Source organism: Podarcis cretensis, assembly GCF_951804945.1.
Source record: "Podarcis cretensis genome assembly, chromosome: 14".
Taxonomy (NCBI): Eukaryota; Metazoa; Chordata; class Lepidosauria; order Squamata; family Lacertidae; genus Podarcis; species Podarcis cretensis.
In genome coordinates this window covers 21,814,205-21,840,544 of record NC_137183.1, presented here as the reverse complement: position 1 = coordinate 21,840,544, position 26,340 = coordinate 21,814,205, and the positions used below count along the sequence as shown (strand labels likewise).

At 46.1% G+C, this 26,340-nt stretch overlaps 1 protein-coding gene across 5 annotated transcripts in view; it reads left to right on the top strand.

Annotated features, from left to right (window-relative positions):
• Positions 1-26,340, top strand: part of AKAP13 (A-kinase anchoring protein 13) — a 246,935-nt gene that overhangs the window by 112,547 nt on the left and 108,048 nt on the right. For all 5 annotated transcript variants that reach the window (XM_079954144.1, XM_079954146.1, XM_079954145.1 and 2 more), the window contains exons 8-9: positions 2,516-5,372; positions 13,924-14,000. In XM_079954144.1, the coding sequence (XP_079810270.1) occupies positions 2,516-5,372; positions 13,924-14,000 (2,934 nt within the window). The remainder of the gene's footprint in view (positions 1-2,515; positions 5,373-13,923; positions 14,001-26,340) is intronic.

Sequence of the window (26,340 nt, the reverse complement as noted above, 5' to 3'; positions counted from 1 at the left end):
CCCCCCCCCCCCCCATTCAGTCTGTGTGGAAGCAGAATGACTTCATTCAGAGGATGATGGACAACTCCCATTTCCCTCTTTGCTTCTCTCCAGGACACTTCTGTGTTCCAGAACAAGTGACACTTGTCCCTGTCTCCCCTTGTGGTGCTGGCTGGGAACCAGCTGAAAATTCTCCCTCTGCTCTTGCAGCAGCATCAATAGTCACAGGAGATTCAGCTGAGGCTTCATTTGAGTGTGTCCACTTGTGCTGATAATTTTCAGAGAGGGAGGGGAGAGAAATCTATTCTTTTCTGACGTGTGGGTGATATTTGCGACAGAGAGCGAGAGTAGAGGCGCATTTACTTCTACGAATCAGCTGTGTGTGCGTTGCTCTCACATGCCATGCGAGCGCAGAATCAGAACGCTGGATTCAGCATCCCGAGAGAGCCCCTGCTTTGGATTTTGAAAAGTCAAGTTTGTAGGCTTGGAAATGTGTGTGAGCATTGCAGCTATCAAGGCTAGCTCTGTACTGGCATCTCAGCTGCTGGAAATCACAAGTGCTGTTGTGCTCAGGTCTTGCTTATGGGCTTCCCACAGGCATCTGGTTGGCCATTGATCTAATCCAGCAGGCCGCTTCTGTTCATGGTGAAATCGTAGAAGCAGAGAGAGGCACAGCTAAGTGTGTTCAGCACGATTTCCAGAGGATAGCAGTTCTCTGCCCGACATAATCATTCCTTGCGCCTCCACATAACAAAAGCCTTGCAAGGTTTGAGCTAGAGTCCAGGGTTCTGTTTTCAACAGCAGATACTTAGGGTCATTGCAAAACTTGCAAGCAGGGCAAGCAGTTTTGTCCTCCAGAGCAGCTGGAATTTAGCGGTAGACTGCCTCTGTCGCTAGAGGTTTCACATAGCTGTAACGGTTAATAAATACTTCTCGATTAACTTGCATAATTTAACATTTAACGCCAGCTAAATAAGTGTGTCTCTCCATGACTTGTGGCAGCAAATTATGTTACATTAAACACTCAGTTTCAGAAGCTCTTTCCTTTGGCCTGTCCTAAATGGTACTGCTAATCACCTTGACCTGCCCCTCCCTCTACCTGGTCCCCGGAATTCTAATTCATCATTCTAGAAAAGTCCCCTGTCAGTTGTCTTTCTTCCCACAAAAGCTTCAGTGCCTTTCCTTATGAGGAGGGTGTCCTGAGTCCTTGTCATTTTTGATGCTGTTCGCTAGCTAAGGTGTGTCAAATTGTTCAGAATTACTTTTAATTGCTCAGTTTGTATGATGTTAACATAATTCAGGGAGACCAGCTTTTCACGAAAGAGAGATTGAGTTACTTTATGCAGAGTTCTGTGTGTACGTGTTTAAAGCAAAGGGTAAGATAAAAGCATAAGAGCCGCCCTGCTGGATCAGACCGAAGGCATATCTGGCCCAGCATCCTGCTTTCACAGTGGCCAGTCAGGTGCCCATGGAAAGTCTGCAACTTCTTCATGCAGGGCATAATTGCATTTTCTATTTATTGGGGGCTGGGGAAGGAAATAATAAAGAAGAGAGTAATCTAGCCTACAGCCTGAAATGATAAAAGCAGCTAGGGAGGTCAATCTGGGCAAAAGTGCGTCATAAACCAAAAGCAGCTAAGCTCACTGAGGCTCTGGGTATTTGCAGAGGAAAGGCTGGGGGCAGGAAACCAGTGGCCCTTCCAATATTGTTGGACTACCACTCCCTTAATCCCTCCTCACTTGCCATGCTGACTGGGGCTGATAGGAGCTGGAAGGGCCACAGGGTCTCCTGTGAAAAGTAGTTGTCAGCTGGCAGCTTTGAGCCCAGTCCTCCATTTGAGGTGGTCTTCCATGGCCACTTTAAGAGCATAATAAAAGGCCTGTTGGAATCAGGCCAATGGCCCATCTTAGTCCAGCATCCTGTTGCCACAATTGCCAACCGGGTGACTGTGGGAAGCTCACAAGCAGGACTTGAGCACAACAGCCTCATATGTGATCCTCAGCCCCTGGTACTCAGGGGCATATTGTCTCTGACAACAGCATTTAGAGGCAAATTGTTAATGAAGGCTGGGGCAATGGACCTTGCTGTGTGTGCCTGTATCTGCGCACACATTTTTCCCTTGTGGAAGGGAGGCGAGGGCCACATCCCAAAGAGGCTCTCCAACAAAACCTAGTTGAAAAAGGCTGCAAGAATCTTAACAGAAGACACATCTGCTTTGCAAGCATAAAGTCCCAAGTTTAATCCCTGGCGTCTTCAGGTCAGGCTGGGAGAGGCTCTTGCCTCAAACAGTGGGGAGCCAATCAGTGAAGACAATACTGAGCTAGATGGACCAATGGTCTATCTTTTTATGTTCCTGTGATTGCCACCCTGGGACTGATGTCTTCCTATGGTTAATTGTTGTGTGTGTGGTTTCTTTTATGAACAATTACTTAGAGCTGTTGCAGAAAACTATTAAAGTTACTCAGAAACAGAGCACGTCTGCTTCCAGAGCATGGTACGATAAAATGAATGTTAAATCTCTCTCCTCTTCTTCCAGAATACCTGTGAACACCCACACCCTGAGCGGGAAACCAGTTGCGAGGACTGTAATTTGGGCCAGGGAGCTGAGGGCCACACAGCTGTTCCAAGCTGCCATCCTGGTGAAATGACGTCAGAAGGAAACCAAGGAGATGCTTCTGTCCCGCTGGCTCTTGCTGCGATGCAGGTTTTGGCCCTTGCCTGCCCTGAGGAAGATAGACAGCCGAAGGTGCCCTTAGACACGCCAAAAGATTCGTTGAGGCTGGAGGAAGTGGCAAACCCAGAGTCTTCCTGTGAGAGTCAAAATACAGTTACCAGGCTGCACAAAGAGGAAGAGGCGGAGTCAGCCTTTGCTGTAGAGGCTGGGGCAACACTGGAGGCAAATGACGGCAGGCTGAGCGCGCTTGCTGGACTTCACAGTGCTGTCGGCCTCCTGCCCTGTGGAAATACAAGCCAGGAAGTTGGGATGACAACCCCCAGCATTGCTTTGGAGGAAGGACACCTGTGTGGAAGGGGTACCTCTGACCAGGAAGTGCAGGCAGCTGAAGTGAAAGAAGCTGGAAGTGCCCCTTCAAAGCCTCCGACTTCCCGCAAGGACCAGCATGCAAGCATGGGGCAGGGTGAATGCAGGAGCTGTACGGGGACTGCGGATGCTGCAACCCAGCAGTGTGTGGCGAATGGGGAGCGGGATTGTGAGCCTGCTGGAGCCACAGAAACTTTGCTTCCAGCTGGTACAGTGCTGAGAGAGCCTGCTGCAAACTTCCCAGGAGCCAGCGCTGCTTCTGCTACCCGCAAAAGTGAGAGGGGTAAAGCGGTGGATCTGCAGAGTGATGCGCCTGCAGATAGTGGCGCAGGTGTTAGTATTTTCGAGAGTGGAAGTAGCAAAACGGCAGGATCAGAGACTCCTAGCGACAGCGTGAAGGAGGATTTTACAAAATGTCCAGAGGGCTGTGAGCTTTCTGGTGAGGAGGCACAGAGCCCAGCCCCGAGCCCTGCGACAGAAGCGACGGCAGCAGCAGTGAACGTGACAGGGATTTCAGAGTCTTCTCCAAAGCGTGACCCTGGGGTGGAAGTGCATGAGTGTGGGCAGAAACCAGAAGGTGGAAACCTGCCTACTGACACTCATTCTGATGCCAATGTGGAAAATGATGAGCTGGGTCGAACGTTTGTGGTGGAGCCCAAAGCCCCTGGCTTCACTGATAAGAGAACAGGGCCTGTGGCTGAGGTGGGGGATAAGCAAAAAGACCTTGAGCCGATGCAACCGGGAACCGAAACTGCTAGCTGTGGCTGTGGAGGAAGTGCTGCCTCTACCAGCCTCAGCCAGGGGGCATCTGATACTTGCGATGCTCAGAAAGGAGCTGTCAACGTTGAGGAACAAGTTAGCGCCCCTGTATTGTGTGCGGATTCTGCTGATGCCTCTGAACTGCAGGCAGACTCGCTCAGCCCTCCAGTGTCGTCCCCTGCCCAAGAGGAGCCTCTTCCCCTTCCCAAACAGGCAGAGGTGGAGGAAAGCAGCCGAGAGCTGGACCGGTTTAGCAAAAGCGCTCAGGAATTCATTGCCCTGGCTTCTTCCTTGCTTGTCGAAGAAGCGATCCAGCAGGCCCAACTGATCGTCGCTCAGGAGAGCAAGGCCAGAGCGGCCCCTGTTGGCCAGGAGGCATCTCTGCACCACCAGGACCTTGCCCTACCTTTGTGTGGCAAGGGCACCGAGTGTGCACAGGATAATGTAATGGGCACACCCTCTGCTATTCATAATAGAGAATCCAAACAAATCCAGGAAGTAGGAGCAGCAGCAGCAGCAGAGACAGCAACAGAGCCGACAGCAGCTGCCGCAGAGGGAAGCCCTTTTTGCAGCGAGGAAACGGCAGAGACTCTCTCTCTGGTGGATCACCAGGGAGAAAACCAAGAGGGCTTTTCCGCACAGCTGCCTGGAAGCGGACAGGAGCTGCCTGGCAAAGAGGAGGCTTTGTCGGAGGGCCCGGCACCAGCAGCTGTTGTGCAATCCCCTCCTCCTTGTTGTCAGGGCAAGGAGCTGGGAGGCAACGAAAGTAATGCTAAAGCAGGGTTGAAGGGAGAAGCCTCCAGCTCAGGCACCGATGAGAATGCGAAGGCGTGTATCTCTGGGGATGCCCTGCCAGGCCCTGGACCGCCAGAGGATGGCTCTCTGTGTCCCTGCGAGGCCCCCTTCCCCGATGTTACGCTGAACCAAGAACTTGAGCCCAGCTGCCCAGATCTGTGTGCAGCCCCTCCACCTGGTGGCTTCTCTGATTTAATGGAAGCCCCCTTGGTCATTAGCGATCTACCTGTTGCAGCCATTCTTCCACGGGAAGGAGGGGAGGAAGTGGAGAACGTGCCTTCCAGAGTATTGCTTCAGCCGATTGCCGAAGAGCCCCCGTGCGATGGGGACCCTGGCTCTGAAATGTTCTTTTTGGCCAGCGAGGGGGAAGCTAGGCCTCGAGTTGAAGCAGCCCGGATGGAGGGCCTAGCTCAGCCCAGCAATGGCTCAGGGGAGGAAAGCCAAGCTGAACAGGATTCCCAGCTTTTGCAACCCTCTTCCTGCGTGGCTGCCGAGCCGCTGGGAAAAGGGGAGGCAGCAGGTTCTGTTCAAGAAGCTGACGGTCCCTTGGTGGATAATGTTGACAAGACAGTTACAAGCGCCGATCAGGCGACAGCCGTGGCAGAAGCATGTGGTCCCTTGGTGTGTCTGGCTGGAAGCTCTGTGGAAATCGCCCCCTTAGCAGAGTCCAGATCTGAGGCACAGCATGTGGCAGATGCTGGATCTATCCCTAATGGAGAAGCGGATTTAAGTTTGCAGCCTGGCGGACTGACGGAGGGAGCTGCAAGCCCAGCACTTCCAAGCTGTTCACCTCTTGCAGGTAAGCGAAGTTAGACTGATTCTACGTTAGGGCCATGGGATTTGTGTTTTTCCTAGGCAAGCAAAGGGAATGTGTTCTTTGGTTCATGGGAACTTGTTGTGTGTGAAAGAGGGGATGAGGTTATCACTTCCTTTCTTCTCCCCCATCTTCCTTCCATTATTTTGTTTTCATGGATCCTTTCAGCAATTTCCCAGAATCTGCATTTCCACAATCCATAGAGAATCTTATGTCTCCCTGGCTGTTCTCTCCTGTCCCTCCCCGCTGCTTGTTCTCTTTCCTGTAGTTGAAATTCAGATTGTAAGCCCCTTGAGGCAGAGACCTCGCCCTGTCCTCATTTTTTTGGCATGTATTTTGCTTCTTTTAATTGCCATAAATGTGCACCTGTGCTGCTATATAAATAAGCCCAGGATAACAAACACTAAATGTTTTATTGCATTAAGAGAGGCTATGTATGGTTAAATAGTTAGCAACTGGGGCTTTATACCTTATGTTTTTTCTTCTAAAACAAGAACCCAAGCTGATCCAAACTTCGCTTGTGCTAACTTTCTCTGCTAACTTGGAATTGGAGAACCCAGAAGGGCTATGTGTGAAGCTTCTCCCTCATGTCAGCTGTTGAAGTTCTAAAAGTGTCCTTCCAGTCTGAGCCTGCCAGTTTCTAAATGTGGTACTTTTAGGTCACACACACAGCACAGTGAGAGAAGCAGTCTTACTCCCCTCCCCGCCACCACCCGGATCCCCTTTTTGCATTTCTGAAACCCTGACCGAACACAATTATGCCCTTCCCAGCACATTTAAGAGCTGGATCTGGGATTCAAGCCTTTATTTCCGACTTGACAAAACAAAGGGTTGATGGGTTTTGGCTGATGAGCAAACTTTGACAGGAGAGGACTTGACGGCATCAGGACAAACCGGTTGGGCGCCTTTATTAAAGCATTTTGCCTCTTCTGCAACAAGAGTTCATTGAACACTTTTTAGTTTCTTTTTAAAAAATGAAAACAAAAAAGGTTTAAAAAGTGAGAAAGAGAGGGACTTTTTCCAATCTGAGCTGAAATCCTAGAGGCGGAATCTTTAGCAATGCTTAATGATAGTTTTAATGCAGGCTTTTTGGGCCCCACCTGCTCAGACAGCTGTTAAAATGTAAACAGCTGATTCCTCCCTTCCCTCCCCCCTCCCTTTTTTGTGTGCATATGTGTATGGTGTCTGGTGCTATTATGCTGTTTTGCCCCGAGGAATCACAGGTGTGGCAAGCAGCCCCATCCCATCTCAAGCAAAGGTTGATCTGCAACAAATTAGTGCCAGCAGACTTAATACAAAGTAGAACTGTAAATCGAAGCGCTGGTGTTTTTGCATGTGCATGAAATAAAAGCTTAAACCTCCCCTCTTTCAAAAATAATAAAAATCTGGTTGGCAAAGAGAGTAAAAGATTTGAGTAGTTTCTGGCTGCTGAAATGTCTTAGGGCCATGTGTACAGGTGGTGAAGAAAAAAAGAACTAGATGTGAAAGTGGAAAATCTAGCTGCCACCTCTGCTTGGCGTGATTCAGCATTTAACAAGCTCCCATTTCATTTTAATTTTGTGCTGTATTTTTAGTTTGATGTTTCAATAGCATGGGAGTGGTTGCAAGGGAGACACTGGAGTGCTGGCTTCGTGAGAGCTCCTCCTCCTCCTTCCGGACGTCAGCGGCTGCTTCCTAAAATTTCTTTCTCCACCTTTATTTCTCGGAAACTTTTGATGGGTGCAGGGAATAATAGGAAAAGGTGAAGGGTGGAAGCCACACCGCCGCATTTGTAACTTCAGCTAAAAAGAAAAGTGCCATGCCCAGTGATGGCTTCTAGATATAATTAAGGACAGCTCACCAGGTGGGCTGGCAAGTGGCTAATAATAGTGCTGCTGCGTGTCTCGAAAGGTCTGGAGGGCTCAGCAAAGCGAGGGGGTTTATCTGCCTGTGGTGGGCTTCGCAGGAAGCTTAAACAGAGAGAAAGGTATCAGTGCATCCAAAACAGCTTTGTTGGGGAGTGTTGTTGGCCAGAGAGTGTAGGAAGGTGCAAGCCAGCGGCTGAGAATGGAAGCCTATAATTAGAAGTACTTCCTGCTCTGCACCTGCTGTAAACTTGATGCTGGGACTGGAAGGGGTGGGTGGGGAGAGATGCTGTTTTTGCCCAGGCACCGTTTGTTAAGTGCAGTTTGGCGTTGGCTCTTGGGCAGCTGAAGAGAACAAACAGAAACAGGATTAAGCTGTAGTTTTGCCTACCATGCCAGAGCACAGTAGAGGCAAGCGTTCCTCTCCTGTCAACACCAGCAGCCGCCATTTTCTCAGCCAAAAGGTAGGAGGGTGTTCACCGATAACAGAGCTGGGTCTGCTAAGTAGCTGTGGCTGTTGTTTTTTGCTTTGCTTTTTGGTAGTGCAACATTCCCTCAACCTGATGCCCTTCAGATGTTTTGGACCACAACCCCCCCAAAGCAGATGGAGGGCACCAGCTCAGGGCAAGGCTGTTGCAGACTGTCTCTGAAAAGCCTTGGACATATTTGCTTATGCAAAGCAGGCACGGTTTCCAGGCAATCGGGCAAGGGGGAAATTGACAAAGCAGAGGGTGGTTGTTTGTTTAGGCATCTTTGCCCAAGTGGCTCCTTCAGGGATGACTGGCAGAATCTGCAGAGTCGTTTTAAAAGTTGAGACCTGCCTCGTTTACCTTGATTTGTCTAACAGGTCACAATGGGATAATGGGGCAAGGATTTTGAGATGAAGTCTACCCCTGAGTACTCACCAATGCATGCTTTTCAAGAGAGTGCCCTTTTTAATGGCCACAAAACACAGGGCCTTTTATTGTGGTGGCCTCCCAGTTATGGAATGCTGGCACTCATATTGCTGTCTCTGGTACCAGCTTAGCATGTATGTTTCCCCCTGGATTTTAAAGATCTGTAGTATGGTTGGTGGTTTTAATGTATGTATTTGGTGATAGATTTTAGTTCTGTGCAGAATCTAGTAGTTTATAGTGCTGTTTTGGGTGGGGGTTTTATGCTGGCCTGCCTCTCTTAAGCTTACTTACTGTGGTTTTCTTGGAGTATGATTTTATGGCTTTTTATATAATAAAGTAACAAAGGCATGCCACCTTGTCTATGACACGGCTGAGTGTGGCATGTAGTTTAATCACTGTAGGGTGACCCATCTTAATTAATAGACCCAGGTTAGGCCCCATCTGCTCTATATATTTACAGCTGTGTCGTACCGATTTACAGTGGTACCTTGGGTTACATACGCTTCAGGTTACATACGCTTCTGGTTACAGAAATACTGCTTCAGGTTGCTTCAGGATGAGAACAGAAATTGTGCTCCGGCGGCGCAGCAGCAGCAGGAGGCCCCATTAGCTAAAGTGGTGCTTCAGGTTAAGAACAGTTTCAGGTTAAGAACAGACCTCCGGAACGAATTAAGTACTTAACCCGAGGTACCACTGTAAACAGCAAGGCCTTCCCCCAAATAATTCTGGGAGCTGTAGTTTGTCAAGGGAGCGGAGAATTGTTAGAAGACCTTATTCTCCTCACAGAACTCCAGTTCCCAGAGTTCCCTGGGAAAAGGGATTGTCTGTTAAACCACTCTGAGGATTGTAGCTTTGTCAGGGGAATAGGGTTCACAACACCCTTAAAAGTGGTACGATGCCGCTTTGAACGCACAGTGCCGACAAAAGGGCCTTAATGTGAAGCGGACCTTAATGTTGTGGCCAAGTTGAGTATTTGAACCCAGGCAATAAAAGTCCTGACCACAAATAATGCTGCTTTAAATGTGTAGAGCAGATGGGGCCTTGCCATGTCTGTTTGCTCCTGAGTGTGACTAACGTTGGTTGCAACCCAGTTTTTCTGTGTTTCTGAAAACCTCCTTGTGCCTGTCTCATCTCTACAGCTTTGGAGTATGTCCCTTATTTATTTATTCCCATTGCTCATACTGTGCCCCTCTGCCTCCAGCGTGTGGCAAACAGGCTCCTTGGAGAAAGCATTGGCACCCTGGAAAGACAGCATCCATAGCCTTCATTTTACGCCTTCCGCCTTGCGTGTCTCCTCTGCCTCCTATTCCCTTGGCAGTCCCTCCTTGCTGATCCCTGGAGCACCTGCTGGTTCCTCCCTCCCGGCTTGTTGTTGCTTTTCTGAGAGGGAAGAGAAGGTGAGGTTACAGCACTTTTCTCCTGCTGCTTTATTGGCTGCAGAGGGAAAAGGTGCTCTCCTTCCCTTTTCTGTCGAGTCCAGCTGCATCATCATCATCATCATAATAATAATAATAATAATAATAATAATAATAGCCTTGCTGGAGCAGACTAAAAGGCCACCTAGTTGACTTTGCTCCTTCCACGGCTGGAGGCAAAAATGCTTCTGAACATCACTTGCTGGAAACCTGAGGAGGGGAGAGTGCTCTTGCGCTCGGGTCTGGCTTTGCAGATTTCTCACAGGCATTTGGTCGTCCATTGTGAAAGCAGAATGCTACGCTAGATGGACCCTTGGCCTGATCTAGCAGGCTCTTCTCCCGTTCTTCTGTTCTTGTCCTGTTTCTAACCATGAATGATGGTGATGTTGCTGCTACTGATGCTGCCCAGCCTTTCAAGAGAGCCCAGGTAGCTAACAACAAAATAGTACAATGTTAAAAATGAAATGTAAGCACAATGCGAATTGCAACAGACTAAATTATTACATGAGTACAAATTTGTACTTGCATATTACCGTAATTTAGTTGGATAGGATCAGTGGTGTCCAAACTCTTTTCAAAGAGGGCCAGATTTGATGAAGTGAAGGGCCGACCAAAGTTGCTAACTTTTTTTTTTAGGATTGAAGTAGTTGAGGTTTTTTAAAGATTTTACCCCAGAACATAAACTGCCACAGGCCCCCAAAATGGACTTTGGCCATGCCTGGATTAGATGATACTTCCAACTCTGTAGTTCTATAAATTAAACATATACAAGGAGTTAGTAGAGGTGCATCTATGCAGGCATGGAAAGTAACTTCCCAGGGTTCTAGATGTTTATGTTACATAATTTGAATCTAGCATTAATTTTTTTGATATTGAATCATGCAAATATATGTGTTTATGTGTTTGTAAGCCACTTTGGGTCACTTTTGTGAGGAAAGTGACTAACAGCGCTTTTAAATAGCGATGTGCTGTTTTTACTATCTGTATTTTAATAGATCATTTTAAATAGTTTTAATTGTTTAATATTGTTTAACCACTTTTTAATTGCTATCTTTTATTATCTTTTATTTTCCCCGCTTTCTATATTTTATCTGTGTTGTTTTAATCTGTGTAAATCTCCTTGAGTCCTTGAGTGGTAATCTGTGTTTTACAATGGCTGCATTCATGGGCAGTTTATTCCATTTTCACTATGCTTCTCTGACTATTAATTTCCACATTATATTTGAGTTTTCACACAATGTATAAGTCTCTTCCAGAACCGAAGTGAAGGATCGTGGAACTGTAGTGGAATATAACACATCTTTAGCATTCATTTCCATATTTGCAAATAAAATTTTTTTCTTGGAAGCAAACAACATGGAAATGAGCACTGATTCTGACCTATCTTCCACTGTAGTTCCAAAAGTAGCTTATACTTCATGTGAAAGCTCAAATGCAATGCAGAGCATTAACAGCTAAGGAAGAGTTGTGAAAACTGAATAAACTGCCATGAGAATGCAGCCTGTGCTCCAAAGGCCTGTTGGAACAAAGAGGTTGCCATCTGACTGCATGCAATGTAGGGGGCAGTCAGATTTCAGTGGGGAGGGAGTTCCATAGCTGGGGTGCCGCCACTTGTGGAAGGATAGGCCTCCAACCCCTTTGAAAGCCATTACAGCTGGTTGGCCTCAGCACATCTTGCAGCTGGCGATTACATAAATTGATTATGTACCAGGTGAATAACTAGTTCCTTCTGTCAGTCAAGCACTTCCTGCTGGGTGATTCTTTTTGGGTAACCCCCATTCTTCTCTTCCACCCTGTATTATATTGGGGTGGGGAGTGGGGAGGAACAGACTGATTATAATAAATTCTCTCTCATGAGTTCCCCATCTTTTCTCTCTTCTCTAAACTAAAGACACCTGTGTACCTTTGACTTTCCTCTCGTGGCATGGGTAGTGTGAGCCTGGCACCTTCCAGATGTTTGCTATACCACAGCGTCAATCATTCCTGACTATTGGCCATGGCGACTGAGGGCTCTTGGGAGCTGGAGTGCAACAACATCTGTAGTGGCCAAAGGTTGCCCTTGAGCCCCTGATCCCTTTCTCTAACCTTTTCCAACTCTCATTGGAGAGATGAAGTGGTGGGTTTTCTTTCCCCTTTTCTATCTTCAAGGTTCTGTTCCAGAATTTGCTGAAAGGTCCAAATCACCATGACTTTATAATACAGTGGTACCTTGGTTTAAGAACAGCTTAGTTTATGAACAACTTGGATTAAGAACGCTGCAAACCCAGAAGTAGGCGTTTTGGTTTGTGAACTTTGCCTTGGAAGCAGAACATGTTCCGCTTCCTGTTGAGTGTGTTCCATTTGTAAATTGAGTCCCCCGCTGCTATGGGAAAGCACGCCTTGGTTTAAGAACGCTTTGGTTTAAGAACGGACTTCTGGAATGGATTAAGTTCATAAACCAAGGTACCACTGTGTGTGTCTGTGTGTCTGTATGTGTGTGTATAAAAATTTTGGTGGCCAAGGATGCCTGGAATGCTTGTTCTGAGCTGGAGCTGAACTTATTCTCGCTTGCCAAGTCATAAGTTGCACTTCTTTTGAGTCTGTGGAGAAGTAACCGCTACGCTACAAAAACAAACATGAAATCCTCTTCTGGCAGCTCCTTTTGTTGTGTGAGAGGAGAGGGGTTTTGCAACCAAACAACAACAATGCAACATTATTTCTCTGGATCTTTCTACAACTGCTGCCAAGTTGTCAAAATGTTGAGCTGTGTTACCAGAAGTGCCTCCCTCACAAATTATGCCGGCGTTGGGGGGATGCTACTGCTTGATAAAACTCCTAGTCGTAGTAGTAGGGTACCTTTATGCAGGCTTGTAAGATGACTCCCCAGATCGCTAGATGTGTGTGTTAAATAATTTGAATCTAGCATTAAAATTTCTTTCCTCGCATTCGATCTCTTCAATCTGTCACTGTTCAAACAACCTGAAGGAACAGTTTCTGTATGTGTGTTCCTTCTTGAATGTCTATTAACACAGGGGTGAGGCACTTTGGGCCCTGGGGTGCCAAATGTGGCCCTCCAGCCCTGGGAACTCTCCCCAAGTCACAGCCCTCGCTGGCCCTGCATCAAATCCTTTATGTTTTTTTGCAGGCTGAAACGTGTCCTTCGATTCTGAAAGGGCTTCTTGCTTGTCTGGATGGGAGGATACAGAGATGATGATGATGATGATGATGATGATGATGATGATGATAATTTATTATATCCTGCCCATCTGGCTGGGTTTCCCCAGCCACTCTGGGCGGCTTCCAACAGAACACTAAAATACAATAACCTATTAAACAGAGAGGGTGTTTGAATATGTGAACATTAGTTGCTCTGCCCACACTTCCTCCTGACCCTGCCCACCACTGATGTGTGACAAGTGGAAGTTTGTCTGGGAGGGAATGCAGCCTGAAGAAGGCACCCAACCCCAGTATTAGAGGATGGTCCCATTACTTGTTGCTAAGCCAGCTCTGCAAAGTTGCTAGCCCAGCAGGCCAGTACAATGTGGGTCATAGTAGCAGCCGGAAAAAGTTCTCATCAAATGTACAAAAACACCCCAGGTGCATGCCTCTAAGCTGTTGTCACATGAGCACACAAAACTGCCTTATGCTGAGTCAGACCATTGGTCCAGCTAGCTTTGTGTTCCCTACTCTGTTTGGGAGATGTCTTTTTCATCAGATTCCACCCCATCCTTTGAAACTGGAGATGGCAGTGATTGAACCTGGGACATTCGACACATGAAGCAAGTGTGCTCTACCAATGAACCGTTTGTTGCCTGCTCTCCAAATTCACATCCCGGTACAGTGGTGCCTCGCAAGACGAAAATAATTCGTTACGCGAGTCTCTTTGTCTTGTGGTTTTTTCGTCTTGCGAAGCATCCCTATTACCAGCTTAGCGGATTAGCGCTATTAGCGGCTATTAGCGGCTTATCGGCTTATCGGCTAAGTGGCTCTTAGCGGCTTAGAAAAAGGGGGGAGAAGGGAAAAAACTCACAAGACTCGCAAGCCCATAGGGAAATTCGTCTTGCGAAGCGCCTCGAAAAACGGAAAACCCTTTCGTCTAGCGGGTTTTTCGTCTTGCGAGGCATTCGTCTTGCGGGGCACCACTGTATTATCTTTGTCCTGAAGCTTCTCAGCACACTGTGCTGTCTTTTTCGAGTTACTGAAAAATCAAGCTGTTTTTAAGAAATGACATAAAACAAACCAGCTGTGTGGAAAGCAGATGGGGTGGGGGGAGTTGGTGGGAAGAGCTTGCTGAGTTACTGAGAATGCATTTGGGTGAGCAAAGTTGTATCAGCAGTACTGCTGGTGTGAGAAGGGAAGTTTGTCGAAAAGCCCCATGACTGTTCTCCTTCTGTCACTGCAGAGGCTGTACAGATGAAGACCGAAGAAGAGGTGGGTTTCTTGAGGGATCTCGCTGAGAGCTCGGCTTCCGAAGGAATGGTGAGTTCTTGTGTATATCCCCTGTTTCAATCATGTCTGGAAGTAAATCTCTGTGTCCTAAATGGCCATTTTCCTTCTCTCCCTTCCCCTTGTTACGAGGAAGCCGACCTCGAGTTTTCTTCTCTCCCTTTTGTGGAAAACACCATTGTTTCTGAAGTTGATGTTTTGTTTCTGGGAGATCTTTTGGTCTCATGGTGGAAGGAATATAGTTTGGGCCAGTTGGTTTGCTGCTGTGATCTGTCTCTCCTCCCCCATCCATCCACCCATCTGCCCGCCCGCCTGCTGTCTTGGGTGACCACAAGCACCCTCTGTGCACAATAATTCCCAGATTCTCTGCTTTCTTAGAAAAGGAGAAAATGTAGAACCTGAGATATGAAGCAAAATGTACAGACACTAAATCTCATTTTTTTGGTGATACATTAGTCTTCTCAGTCTCCCTCTCTGGAAAAATTCCTGCGGATTATGCCCAGTCAGTTTGCGGGTTGATCTTTCCTGTCCTGCTCCAAGAATGGAGTTGTCATTGCATGCCTGCTTGCCTTGGGGTGATTCATTGACATATGCTAGATGAAAGAAACTGTCCTGGTCCAGAGTAGCTTGGAAAGCTAGACTGACAGTCAAGGGATGACTGTTCTGGTCTATTCTGAACAGGCTTCCTTGGTTTTTGGTCCTCCTCCTCCACTGAGTTGTCTTGTGTATGCCAGTGACCAGCAACTAACAGCTGAATCTGCCCCCTTTTCCTTCCATATATCACTTGATTCAGAGGATGCACTTTTATTATCTAGTCAGCTCTTTGCTCGGTGAAAAATAGCTTATTTACAACCTGCTCTCTTGCATTAAAGTGAACCGAGTCTTTTCTTGCACACCACACATGTAAAGCACATTCTCTCTCTCTCCCCACCCCCAAATCTTGGGATCTGTAGTTTGTTAAGGGTACGTAGACTTGTAGCTCCACCTTAGGTATCAGACTTTTTGAAATGCGTTAAATGAATGGGGTTTCCTGTCTAAGCATTGATTGAACACAGAGCTGTTTAGTGTCAACTTGAGTTGCTGCATCACATACCTGGGACTAGTGAGTTGCATGTATGGGGCATATGTGTTGCCTGCATAAGGAGGCTGTGCTCTTTATGCTGAGTTCCCACCCCACCCTCCTGAAACCACATTCAATGCTTGCAAAGTGACAAGGAGAGCTCAGTTCTGTTTCAGTAAATTCTTTGGACTCTTTATGCCTGTGTGCTTTTATCTGAAGACCTAGTGTGAGCAACTTGGGATAACTTGGGGTCCCTTGGAGGAATCGCAGTCCCAACAAAGCATAAGATCTCATTCTGTAAGGTTACTTGCTTTAGAAAAACAGCTTGCAAAATTTACCAGCTGTCGCCATTGTCTTGTGTGTGGTTCTGCTGTAGTGATAGACTCTGGTTTTGTCATCTTAGTTTGGTATACAGCATCTGTCCTATTTCTGTCGATGCCAGCAAACAGTTGCTGCAACTATGTAAAGATTGGCTTTCTTGTGATATTTAAGGCTACTTTTGAAGCTGTTCTTGTGCAGTGGTGGTTTTAAGATTGACTGATCCACAGTGGATCTCTGTACATGTTGCAGAGCATTCTGGGGTGAGTTCTAACTCTCATACTCTATTCATATGTGCACAGTTTGGGAATGTTGGGCTGCTTTGAAAGTGCTCCACGGAGTGTGTGCCTGCAACAGCCTTTGCTTACCTGGTTGCCCTGTCTGCAGACCAACCATGAACTGTGGACTATGCTTACAGCTCTGAAGCAAGAGAAGCCACAAAGCCTGTGTTTGGATGACATGCTAGGCCTAACCATGGCTTATATGCTATCAGTAGGGACCTGTAGCAGCTGCAGTCTTCTCTCTGGAAACCTGCATATTCACACTAAACTGTGGTTAGAGTCAGAGTCTGATATAGCAGGGATGTCCAACAGGTCAATCGCGATCTACTGGTCAATTGCAGGGGTTCTGTGGTAGATCGTGGTTGATCGCAAGATCAACGCCCCTCCCCCAAAAGCTTAACAACGTTGGCTTCCTAAAAAAAGCTCAACCAAGTGCATAACCCTTGGCTGTACTTGAGCGATGATTCCTACAGATTCCACATGAAAAACGCTTATGTTCCTGTGGAGATGGCAGTACTGAATCAATGGCGCATGCCCTTCTGGCTTGCACTCTTTATAAAGACTTGATTATCACCCCTCTCTTATTGGGCAGTCCATTCTGGGTTGCCCAATCACTGCCACAGTGTCCTTTCCCCTGGCAGATCAAGAGGAGCAGATGACTCTGGAAACCTGCATATTCACAGTAAACTGTGGTTAGAGTCAGAGTCCGATATAGCAGGGATGTCCAACAAGTCGATTGCGATCTACTGGTCGATCACGGGGGTGGGGGGTGGTCCGTGGTAGATCACGATTGATCGCGAGATCCTCCCCCCAAAAAAATCTCAACAATTTTGAGTCCCTTAAAAGAGCTCAACAACTTTGGCTCCCTAAAAAAAAAGCTCAAAAAAAGCTCCCTAAAAAAAAAAGCTTTTATAGTGGGAGTAGATCACAGTCTCTTGTAAATTGGGACATCCCTGCTGTATAGCATTTCAGAGTACTCAAAGCCTTCTGCATATATTATATTGCTCTAATCCTGTGCAAGTTAGGTTATTAGTATCTACACGTTGAAAATTGTGGGGTAGGGGAAGGAAAGGAAAGGCTTGAATAGAATCATAGAGTTGGAAGGGGCTATGAGATTCATCTAGTCCAACCCCCTGCAATGCAGAATCTTTTGCCCAACGTGGGGCTCGAACACACAACCCTAAGATCAAGAGTCTCATGCTCTTCGAACTATGTAGACCTGTTGAAACTATTGAACTTAAAATTGTTGTGTGTCTATTTACCTCTGAGTAGGCATAGTATTGGATAAACCCAGAGACAGGAGCGGAGATTCAGGCCACCCGTTGACTTTGAGGCTGTGGTGAAATTCAAACCAGGATCTTGCTGACTCGTAGCTTGATCTCCTAGGCACTTGCTTTAGCTTGGTCATCCAGCTAATCAGCTTTCTTTTCCCCCAATGGGATGCATAGACTTTGTTGAAATAACTGCTGTGGCAAGAGGGAGAGCAGCCTGGTCCTATCTATCAGCTAGAGAAGGAAAGCTTCTCTTGCCCAGAAGAACATTCAGCTCCCAACTTCCAGATGAAGGGCAGCACACTCTGACCTGCTTCCTCTGCCTCCCAGGAAAAACATCATGGCAAAGGGGAGCCCAACCTGGTTCCATCCATCAGGCAGAGAAGAAAAAAACTTTCTGTCCTCCTTTGCAGGAAAGAATAACTAACAGGAGATTTTAAAACAAAGAACTAGGGTCTGTACTTACGCAAGCATATCCCACCCACGAGGTGGGGTGAAGCTGCCCCAATGGGTTTCAGAAGCCCCCAAGCCAGTGCCCCCACGGGTGCCCTTCTGCCCCCCACCAGCAGACAAGCTGGTGCCAATTTATAGCAAGATCTCATGGGATTTTACAGAGAGTGCAAGATTTCTGCGCCAGTGGAGTTGGAGTAGGTGGCACGGGGGCACCGCCAGGGTGAAATGGGATGTGCCACCCCTGCACTTATGTTTTTCCTCCTCCCTCCCATTCCCTTTTCCTTTTGTGTTGTGTCTTTTATATTGCAAGCCTGAAAGAAAGGATAGTTTCATTACTGATGGGGAGCTGCTGCTTTTCTTTTCTTTTTTTTTTCCAGCTGGAGAGCAAGGTTAAAACATTTTAAATAAATAATAAGTGAGCTGGGCCACCAGAAAGTTAAAAGGTGCTGCTGCTGACTTGCTCTACACATCTTATTATAGATAATTTCTGTGACTAATCCTTGGGCGTTTGCTTTACGCAGAAAGGCCATCTGTCAAAGAGAGCACCACAAGAATACACCCTGTATTTTGTTTCATGTTCCGTCTTAAGAGCAAACCTGCCTCTTATTAGAGGACACTTGGTGCCTCTTACAAGTTGGCATCAAAATGCCCTCTTCTCTCTCTCTCTTTTTTTGCTGCAGTTGAAAAGGGATAAAGCAGCAATCCTTTTGAGAACAAGTGTCATCATTATGCGATACAAGTTGGACCTTCTATTTTGCTCTTCTCTTTTGTTCCCCTGCAGGGGGAAAATGAGCTTGCACCAATCATTTCCTGCCTCTCTTTCTCTGTTTGTTTGTCTGCCTGCCTCCCTCTCTTCCCCATCTCCAGAATCTGGCTGTTCTGGTATAGGATTGGGAGTGCCAAGGCAAATGGAAAGTTTGCGGCTGGATTGGTGACCACAGTTTCCTGTTGCTAAGTTTGATGGAATATTTTTATTTTTTTTTAAGGAAAGCCAACAGCACTGTATTAACGCCGCTTAAAATCTTCAGAACTCTGTGTAACCCTCCGACACATTTAGGCTGGCAATAAATCCCAAATGAGTAGTCACCAGTATATACCTCCCATTAATTTCTGTGTGCAGGTGTTAACATAATAAACTGCTTTATATTGAGTCAGACCATTGGTCCATCTACCTAGATGAGCAGTGGCTTTCCAGGGTTCCAGGCTCTATCTGGAGATACAGGGAACTGAACCTGGGATCTTTTGTTTGCAAAGCAGATACTCTACCACTGAACTGTGGCCCTTACCCTAAAAATAAAGTATGATTCTAGTCCTCATGGATCTGAAGAAAGGGCTGAGTCAGATCTTCAGATCATCTAAGGTAAAAAAAGGCTAAAGGACCCCTGGATGGTTAAGTCCAGTCAAAGGTGTCGATGGGGTTGCGGATCTCATCTTGCTTTCAGGCCGAGGGAGCTGGCATTTGTCCGCAGACAGCTTTCCGGGTCATGTGGCAAGCATGACTAAATCACTTCTCTTTTTTTGTAAATGCTCTTTATTGATTTTATTAAGTGTTACAACTATTCTGTTCATTGTTAAAAATAAAAAGGGGGGACACAAAAAACAAAACAAAAACAACAACAGTAAAAAAACACCACAAGAAACATCAGAACATGATAGTAAGATTCAACATCAAAAGCTGCCAATACAATAAATCACAAATAATTAACCTTCTACTGTTTGAATGTGACTTCTGTCCACCTCACCTCGGGTCCTTTCTTCCTTTTTTAACGGCATCCTTTATCACCTTATCGTTCACCAGTATTATATGTAATACATTATGTCTGTCATATATTCTGTGAAAATTAATCAGAGCACATCAAAGATTTTACTTGAGAAAAATATTTTTTTAAGTACACTCTATAGCACTCCCACTCATTTTTAAACTTTTGATTTGGTTGATTCCTGATTATTTCTGTCACCTTTCCAAGTTCTATTTACTCAAATAGTTTTATCTGCCACTCCTTTTTTGTTGGAACTTTCTCTCCTTTCCACCCTTTGGCTAAATCGCTTCTGGTGCAGTGGAACACCGTGATAGAAACCAGAGCGCGCGGAAACGCTGTTTACCTTCCTGCTGCAGTGTTACCCATTTACAGTGGTACCTTGGTTTAAGAGCAGTCCTGTTTACGAACTCCACAAAACGACATTCCCACTGATGAAAGCTGGGTCACAAAACAAACAAACAAACAAACAAACAAACAAACAAACAAACAAACAAAACACACCTCTCAGTGGGTAGCATAAACCACACAGACCACTCCATTGTGGATTAAGGGATATATTTATTCATTTATCTATTGAATTTATATCCTACCCATCATCTCCAAAGAGCTGTGACTATAAATACAATTTAAAATGAGGGTTTTTTTTAAAAAAATGAAACATTAAAAACTGTTAAAAACATTTAAACAATATCCAACTCCAGGCCATATTCTGAGCCAGATTAATGGGCATGGCTAGTTTTGGGTCCATTAATTTCAGTGGCTCTGCTCTGTGTAGAACTTAGTTGGGTATAAAACACTTTAACAAATGTTAGCATCTTTTGTGGACTTCACACGGTGCTCATGGATCTGATGGAGTGGATTCCACCATTAAAAAAAAGAAAGTTTAGGATTAGACAGCATCTTAACCAACCCCCTCTCCCGCTTCTAGAAAAAAATAATCTGGAGCTAACGATGTGCCATGATTTCCCCCTCTTCTTGACAATGTTGATTACATGGTGAAAGATGGACTCAGGATCTGCCAAGGTTCCTTGAAACCACCTGTTGTGCATCTTGATGGGTGTGGGTGTGTCTCTGTAGCATCAGCTCTGTCATGAAACCATGACACCCAGTTCCTCAGCAGTGGCTGGTTGAGAGGCAATATTTAACTAAGACGTAGCTCAGTTGTAAAGCACCTGCTTTGAATGCAGGGAGGTCTCAGGTACCATTCCTGGCATCTCAAGCGGGTGCCGGGAGGGAAGCTGGTCTGAAACACTTACTGTAAGAGCCATTGCCAGTCAGTCAAGGTACCACCAACCTTTTCAGACCCTGGACAAACTTTTAATCCAAACATGCATTTGGGGAGCCATTTCTTTTACCATACATCTGCATGATGGTATTGCGCCTGTTGCAACCCACCTTAAATCAGACCAGTGGTGTAGACAATACTCAGCTACGTGGATCAATGGGCTGACTCTGTATAAGGCAGTTTCCCATTTTCCTATCTGGGACTCCAATTTTCCTCCATGGTACCATTTTTTAAAACAGTGCATTTGTAAAAAGGTAAAAGGTAAAGGACCCCTGAATGGTTTAGACCAGTCAAAGGCAACTATGGGGTGCGACTCTCTTCTCACTTCAGGCCAAGGGAGCTGGCGTTTGTCCACAGAAAGCTCTCTGGGTCATGTGGCCAGTATGACTAAATCGCTACTGGTGCACAGAGGACTGTGACGAGTGCCAGAGCACATGGAAATGCCGTTTACCTTCCTGCCACAGCCGTACCTATTTATCTACTTGCACTGGTATGCTTTCAAAATGCTAAGTTGGCAGAAGCTGGAACCTGTTATTTGACTAAACTCAGGCCTGTCTCTTTAAATGCTTTTATTGAGATGTGGTTTCAAGTGATGCTTACTGCAGTCTTGGATGGCTGCTACAATAATGTCCCACCCGGGTGGCAGATTTTGTATTTGTGACCAGCTACAGGTAGAAGACATTATCCATTATTTGTTAATTTGCCCCTTCTACAGGGATCTGGATTTTTGAAACCTTTGCTAATGCACGGAAATAGGCGTACTGCGGCAAAAATGGTTCCGTTTCGAGTGATGCTAAAAGCTTTGTGACACATAACATGGTGCTTTATGCACTGGCTGCAAAAATGATTAGAGAGAGAGAGAGATAACATTGCTCTAAGTTGTTATGGAGAAACAGAGGTTTAACTGGAAGCTGAGCTAGGTTTGAGGTAGGCAGTGGTTTTTCTGACTTCTCTTCCTGTTACTGAGGTTTGTTTTATATTTTTGGCGTATGTTTTTATTATGGTTTGTAGTTCAGCAAACTGTTCTGAAATAGTCTTTACCTTTGGCTAGTACAGTAAACTTATTGATGATGACGACGAGGAGGATGTTTCTGTCCTGCATCCTTGTCTTTCATTCTCCTTGGAGCTGGTCAAGTAGAGATGCACATGTTCAGAATGAAGGTTGCTGTGACATTTTACCCCAGAAAGAACCTTATGTCTTATAAATGCATTGGGTGTGAGTTTCCTGCTGGTGCTTGGCTTCCATTAGGCATCCCTTTAGCCACTGTGAAAACAGAATACTGGACTAGATGGGCCTTTGGTTTGATCCAGAAGGTCTTTTCCTTGTGTTCTAATGGGATCAGTATTGGGTTGACCCTAGGGCAAATGTGGAGTGCAGCAACCCAGTGCTCTAAATGATTACATCTAGTGTTGTTCCACTTTATGGTTCCTGATGAGAGAAGCTCAGGCGCTTTACCGACTGGGCTGTGTCTGCTAGATTTGTTTGTTCCAGGAAGCATGACATAGCCTGTAGAGCAGTGCATCAGTCCAGTCATTGCCTCTCTCACACCCACCAGCATCCTCTTTCTGACTGGGGTCTGCCATAGGGCAGTGAAGGCCGCTCATGAGGACGTGTAGGCATTGGAACAGCTGATGGCTTTGCCCTTTTAGAATCCCCTGTCTGTTTTCTTGAGCGTAGTTAATTTCTGAATGAAGCAAGTCTTACCGCTGGTAAATACCCAGCTCAATTTGCTTCGTGATTGAACCGTGCAAAGGTCATGTTCACTGCAAACGCTGCCTCTGAGCCCAGCAGATCTCAGGATAAACTATTTGTTTTTGGATTACTCCAGCAAGCAGCTTTGAAGTCCTGGCTCCTTAGGCATGTTTATATAGAGTTCCAAATGGAGAAGCAAAAGGTACACTGGGCTGTATCTGAAATGTGTTGCTGAGGTCTACGATTCCCTCGCCTCCCCAAACAAAATTCATTGAGTATGAGAGCAATCATTCATTGCCTTAATTAAAATCCTGCAACATGCTCTTTGTGCATGAGGACTGTCTGGAAGTTTCAGTTCGAGGGAAGTGATTTGATTTTGATTTATTAGACGTGTTTTAGGGAAAGAACCATAGCTCACTGGTAGACCACCTGCTTTTCCTGCAGAAGGACCTGGGTTCTATCCCTAACATCTCCAGGTAGGGCTTGGGGTGTCCCATGCCTGGAACCCTGGGAAGCTGCTGTCAGTCAGTGTAGGCAATACTGAACTAGATGCACCAGTGGTCTGACTCGGTATAAGGCAGCTTCTTGTGTAGAGACCCCTCCCTTTGTCTCTATTGTATGTAGAAGACAATAAAACGCCAGAAAAACTTTGAAACAATACAAAATAGCTGCGTAATAACAATTGTTAAAGAAACCACCCATTCTTATGCCTGGATTGCATAGCTGTAACAATTCCATTACAGCTGCCCAGAATAATAAAGAAAACACTTTCACCTGATGCCGAAATGATAGTGAAGTTGGCACTTGGTGTGCCTGGTGGAGTATTCTGGGGGCAGACTATTGCAGAGAAGGCCTGTTCTCTGGCCAGTGCCCCCAGTACTTTGTGGGGCACAGGGGATGTCAGATGCCTATTGCAGTGTCCTAGCAGGTTCATAGGGGGAAGGGTGCTCCTTGAAAGCAATGAAATAGGTTGAAAATGAGGAAGTGTGGTGGTTGTCCACCTCTTCATATTGTCCTGCTTAGCCAATGTGGTGTCCTCTTAGATGTTGTGGACTACAACTCCCATCAACCCCAGCCAGCATAGTCCTCAACATTTATTTGTTTTTGTTTTTTGCATTTGTATCCCAGCTTTTTCTCCCGAGGACCTCAAAATGGTGTACCCCAGGGAAGTCCAACTCCCAAGAGACTGCGATCTACTCTCACTATTAAAAAAATGGCAGTAATCTGCCCAAATTTGTTGAGCTTTTTTGGGGGAGATTGTGTGCCTTGTGACGTGGAGTCTCCCAGCCGCCCTACAGCTGAGGGAGAGCCAGCGGGGGACCATTTCGGCAATGGGAAGCCTGCACGCTCCAAAGCCACAGCATCTCTTACAGATGTTGAGTGCCGTGCAGCATTTTTTTTTGGGGGGGGGGGGTAGATCACTCAGGATCAAGCGATAGACCAGGGGACCCCACAGTCAACCAGTAGATCGCGATCGACCTGTTGGGCAGACCTGGTGTACATAATTCTTCCCTCACAACAGCCCCGTGAGGTAGGTTAGACTGAGAGGCTGAGTGGGGACTTGAACCCTGGTTCCCCAGGTCCTAGTCACTGCACACCATGCCGACTACCGAAGATCTAATGTAAAATTCTGGTCCTTTTTGTATGGTTACCATCCACATATCCAGGTACTTGTTTTGAACACACACACTCACTATGGGGGTGGATCTGCTTCATTCTTATAACACATGACAAGGTCAATTTCCTGGATGCCTCAATTGAGTCTCTCAAACGTTAGGCCTGTGTACAGGTTTTTGGCAGAAGTGAGGGCAAGATGTTAAAAGTCTGCATGCAGCCTTGAAGGTAATTTTCTTTGGTATCGCCACCCCTGGGGCTTATTGAAAGAAAGGGAGATACACTTTGCAAGAGAGAACCTACAAGACCAGGTGAGCTTTTCAGCAAAAGCTCAGCTTCCAAGTGCAGCTACCAGGCAGGTGCACTGTAACAGGGGTCAGCAAACTTTTTTAGTGGTCCACTGTCCCTCAGACCTTGTGGGGGGGCCGGACTATATTTTGAAAAAGAAGAAGAATGAATTCCTATTCCCTACAAATAACCCGGAGATACATTTTAAATAAAAGCACACATTCTACTCATGTAAAAACACCAGGCAGGCCTCACAAATAACCCAGAGATGCATTTTAAATAAAAGGACATATTCTACTCGTGTAAAAGCACGCTGATTCCCGGACTGTCCGCAGGCCAGATTTAGAAGGCGATTGAACCAGATCCAGCCCCCAGGCCTTAGTTTGCCTGCCTATGCTGTAAGCTCAAACTGCAAGCCAGCTTTCAATGTTTTTAAGAAGATAGAGAGAGCCGAGCAGAAATTGACATATTCACCCTTCATGCTGGAAGAGGCTGCCCTTCTTAACCTTCCTGCCATTTGTTACCTCCAGCATGTGGGGGAATATCTTGAGCTTCATGCCCCCCTCCCCTTCCCCCAAACACTGTGGCCATTTCATACATTGATAATTCTTGCTTGAAAGAAGATAGGAGCGCCGGGCAAACACATTAGGTCAGAGACTTGGCATTGGGTCTGTTCAACATCAGGACTTTTTTCCGTCTGAGATAATAGTACATGTCACAACAATTCAGAGCTAAGCGCTGGATCCTAGCTGCCTGAATGCTTCCTCTCCTCTTCCTTTTTAATTTTTTACCCCCCTTTCAAGGAGCTCTGATCCTCTCTCCCATTCCTCCCAATGACCCTGTGGGGTAGATTAGGCTGAGAGCTTAAAAGCACAGGGGTCTTCTTCATAGTGAAGCGAGGATTTGAACCCATGCCTGAATCCCAGTTTTCTGTCCACGGCCTCTTTGCTCAGCTGTGACGCAGCATCTTCAAATGTTTCTGGGCTGTGGATTCTTTTTAAATTCCGCATTGGTGGTGTAGTGCAGCAACAAGGAAGATGGAGATACAGTTTCCTTCTCTGATTCTAATCTGCTGCTTGGCACCCTGAAGTCTCCCTTGCTTTTTCCGAATGCTGTGGGTGCAGTTCTTAACTGATGATTATCTGACACGCGAACTCTGATGGATGGAGACAGCTGGGCCATGTCACTATCACCAGGGGAGGATTAGTCATTTATTTCCTTGTTCTCTCTCTCTCTCTCTCTCTCTCTCTCTCTCTCTCTGTGTGTGTGTGTGTGAGAGAGAGAGAGAGAGATCCTACATTTCTGGACCTTGCAAGGTGGTTGGTCTTGTGTTCTTCCTGCAAGAGGAAACAATGTGTTGTTGTTGGTGGTAGAAAGCTCATGCCTTTCCCCGATATATCGTCCAAACCCAGTTTGAAGTCCATATCATTATATTGGTTTCAGAATTTTTGCCCTGGCAATATATCGCAAATCATGGGGTGTGGGATCACAATGTGGGCAAACTGTGAAGCCAGCCAATGTGTCTCTCAATTCCTGCAGGCCCCGTTAACTCTACTGGCTCAACTCTCCCCTGCCTCGTACAGGGGGCAGCGAATCGCAAGAGCCAGCTCCGGCAAAAATCACAATGCAGGAAAAACTTTGAAGCCAGCCAATGCCTTTACATATTTCCATCCTTATTTCAGACATTGTGGTATATTGGTTTTTAGCTGGTGATATGTCACAGTGTTGAAACCCAGATACCGCCCAGCCCTAGTAGCAAATAATCTGAGAGATGTCTCTTGAAGAATTGTCCCTTGGGAGAAGATGCTTGAGAGTTCCTTCTCCACTTTTTAAAAATAATGTCACCCTGTTCTTTCACCACGTTCATTTCAATACAAAGTAAACACAATGTTGTGGGGGGCGCATAGTGATTTATGTGACCGAAAGCAACAGCAGCAACAAATACTGATTATATTTGTTGGATGGATTTCTGTTCCGGACATGAGATGAATATGCAAGCATTAGCACTGTCCTCTGCATTTTGTTTTCATTGGAATTCTTCAACATCCCTGTTTTGCACCTTTGTGTTCGGATACATCGCAAAAAAATAAAATAAAATAAATTCTCTGAAATTTCCCGAGGAATGTATTGTATATGTTCCCTCCCTGACTCTGACGGAATTAAATTCCTTCCCCCTTTTTTAAAGAATGATGGCAAGCAGCTGATGTAAGCTTAGGGCAGCCTTTGCCAGCTTAGCTCCCTGCAGATGTTTTTGACTACAACTCTCATCAACCCCAGACAGCGCTAGGACTGATGGGTGTTGTAGTTCCATCTGGAGGGCACCATAGTTGGTGGAGGCTGGAAGACCCCA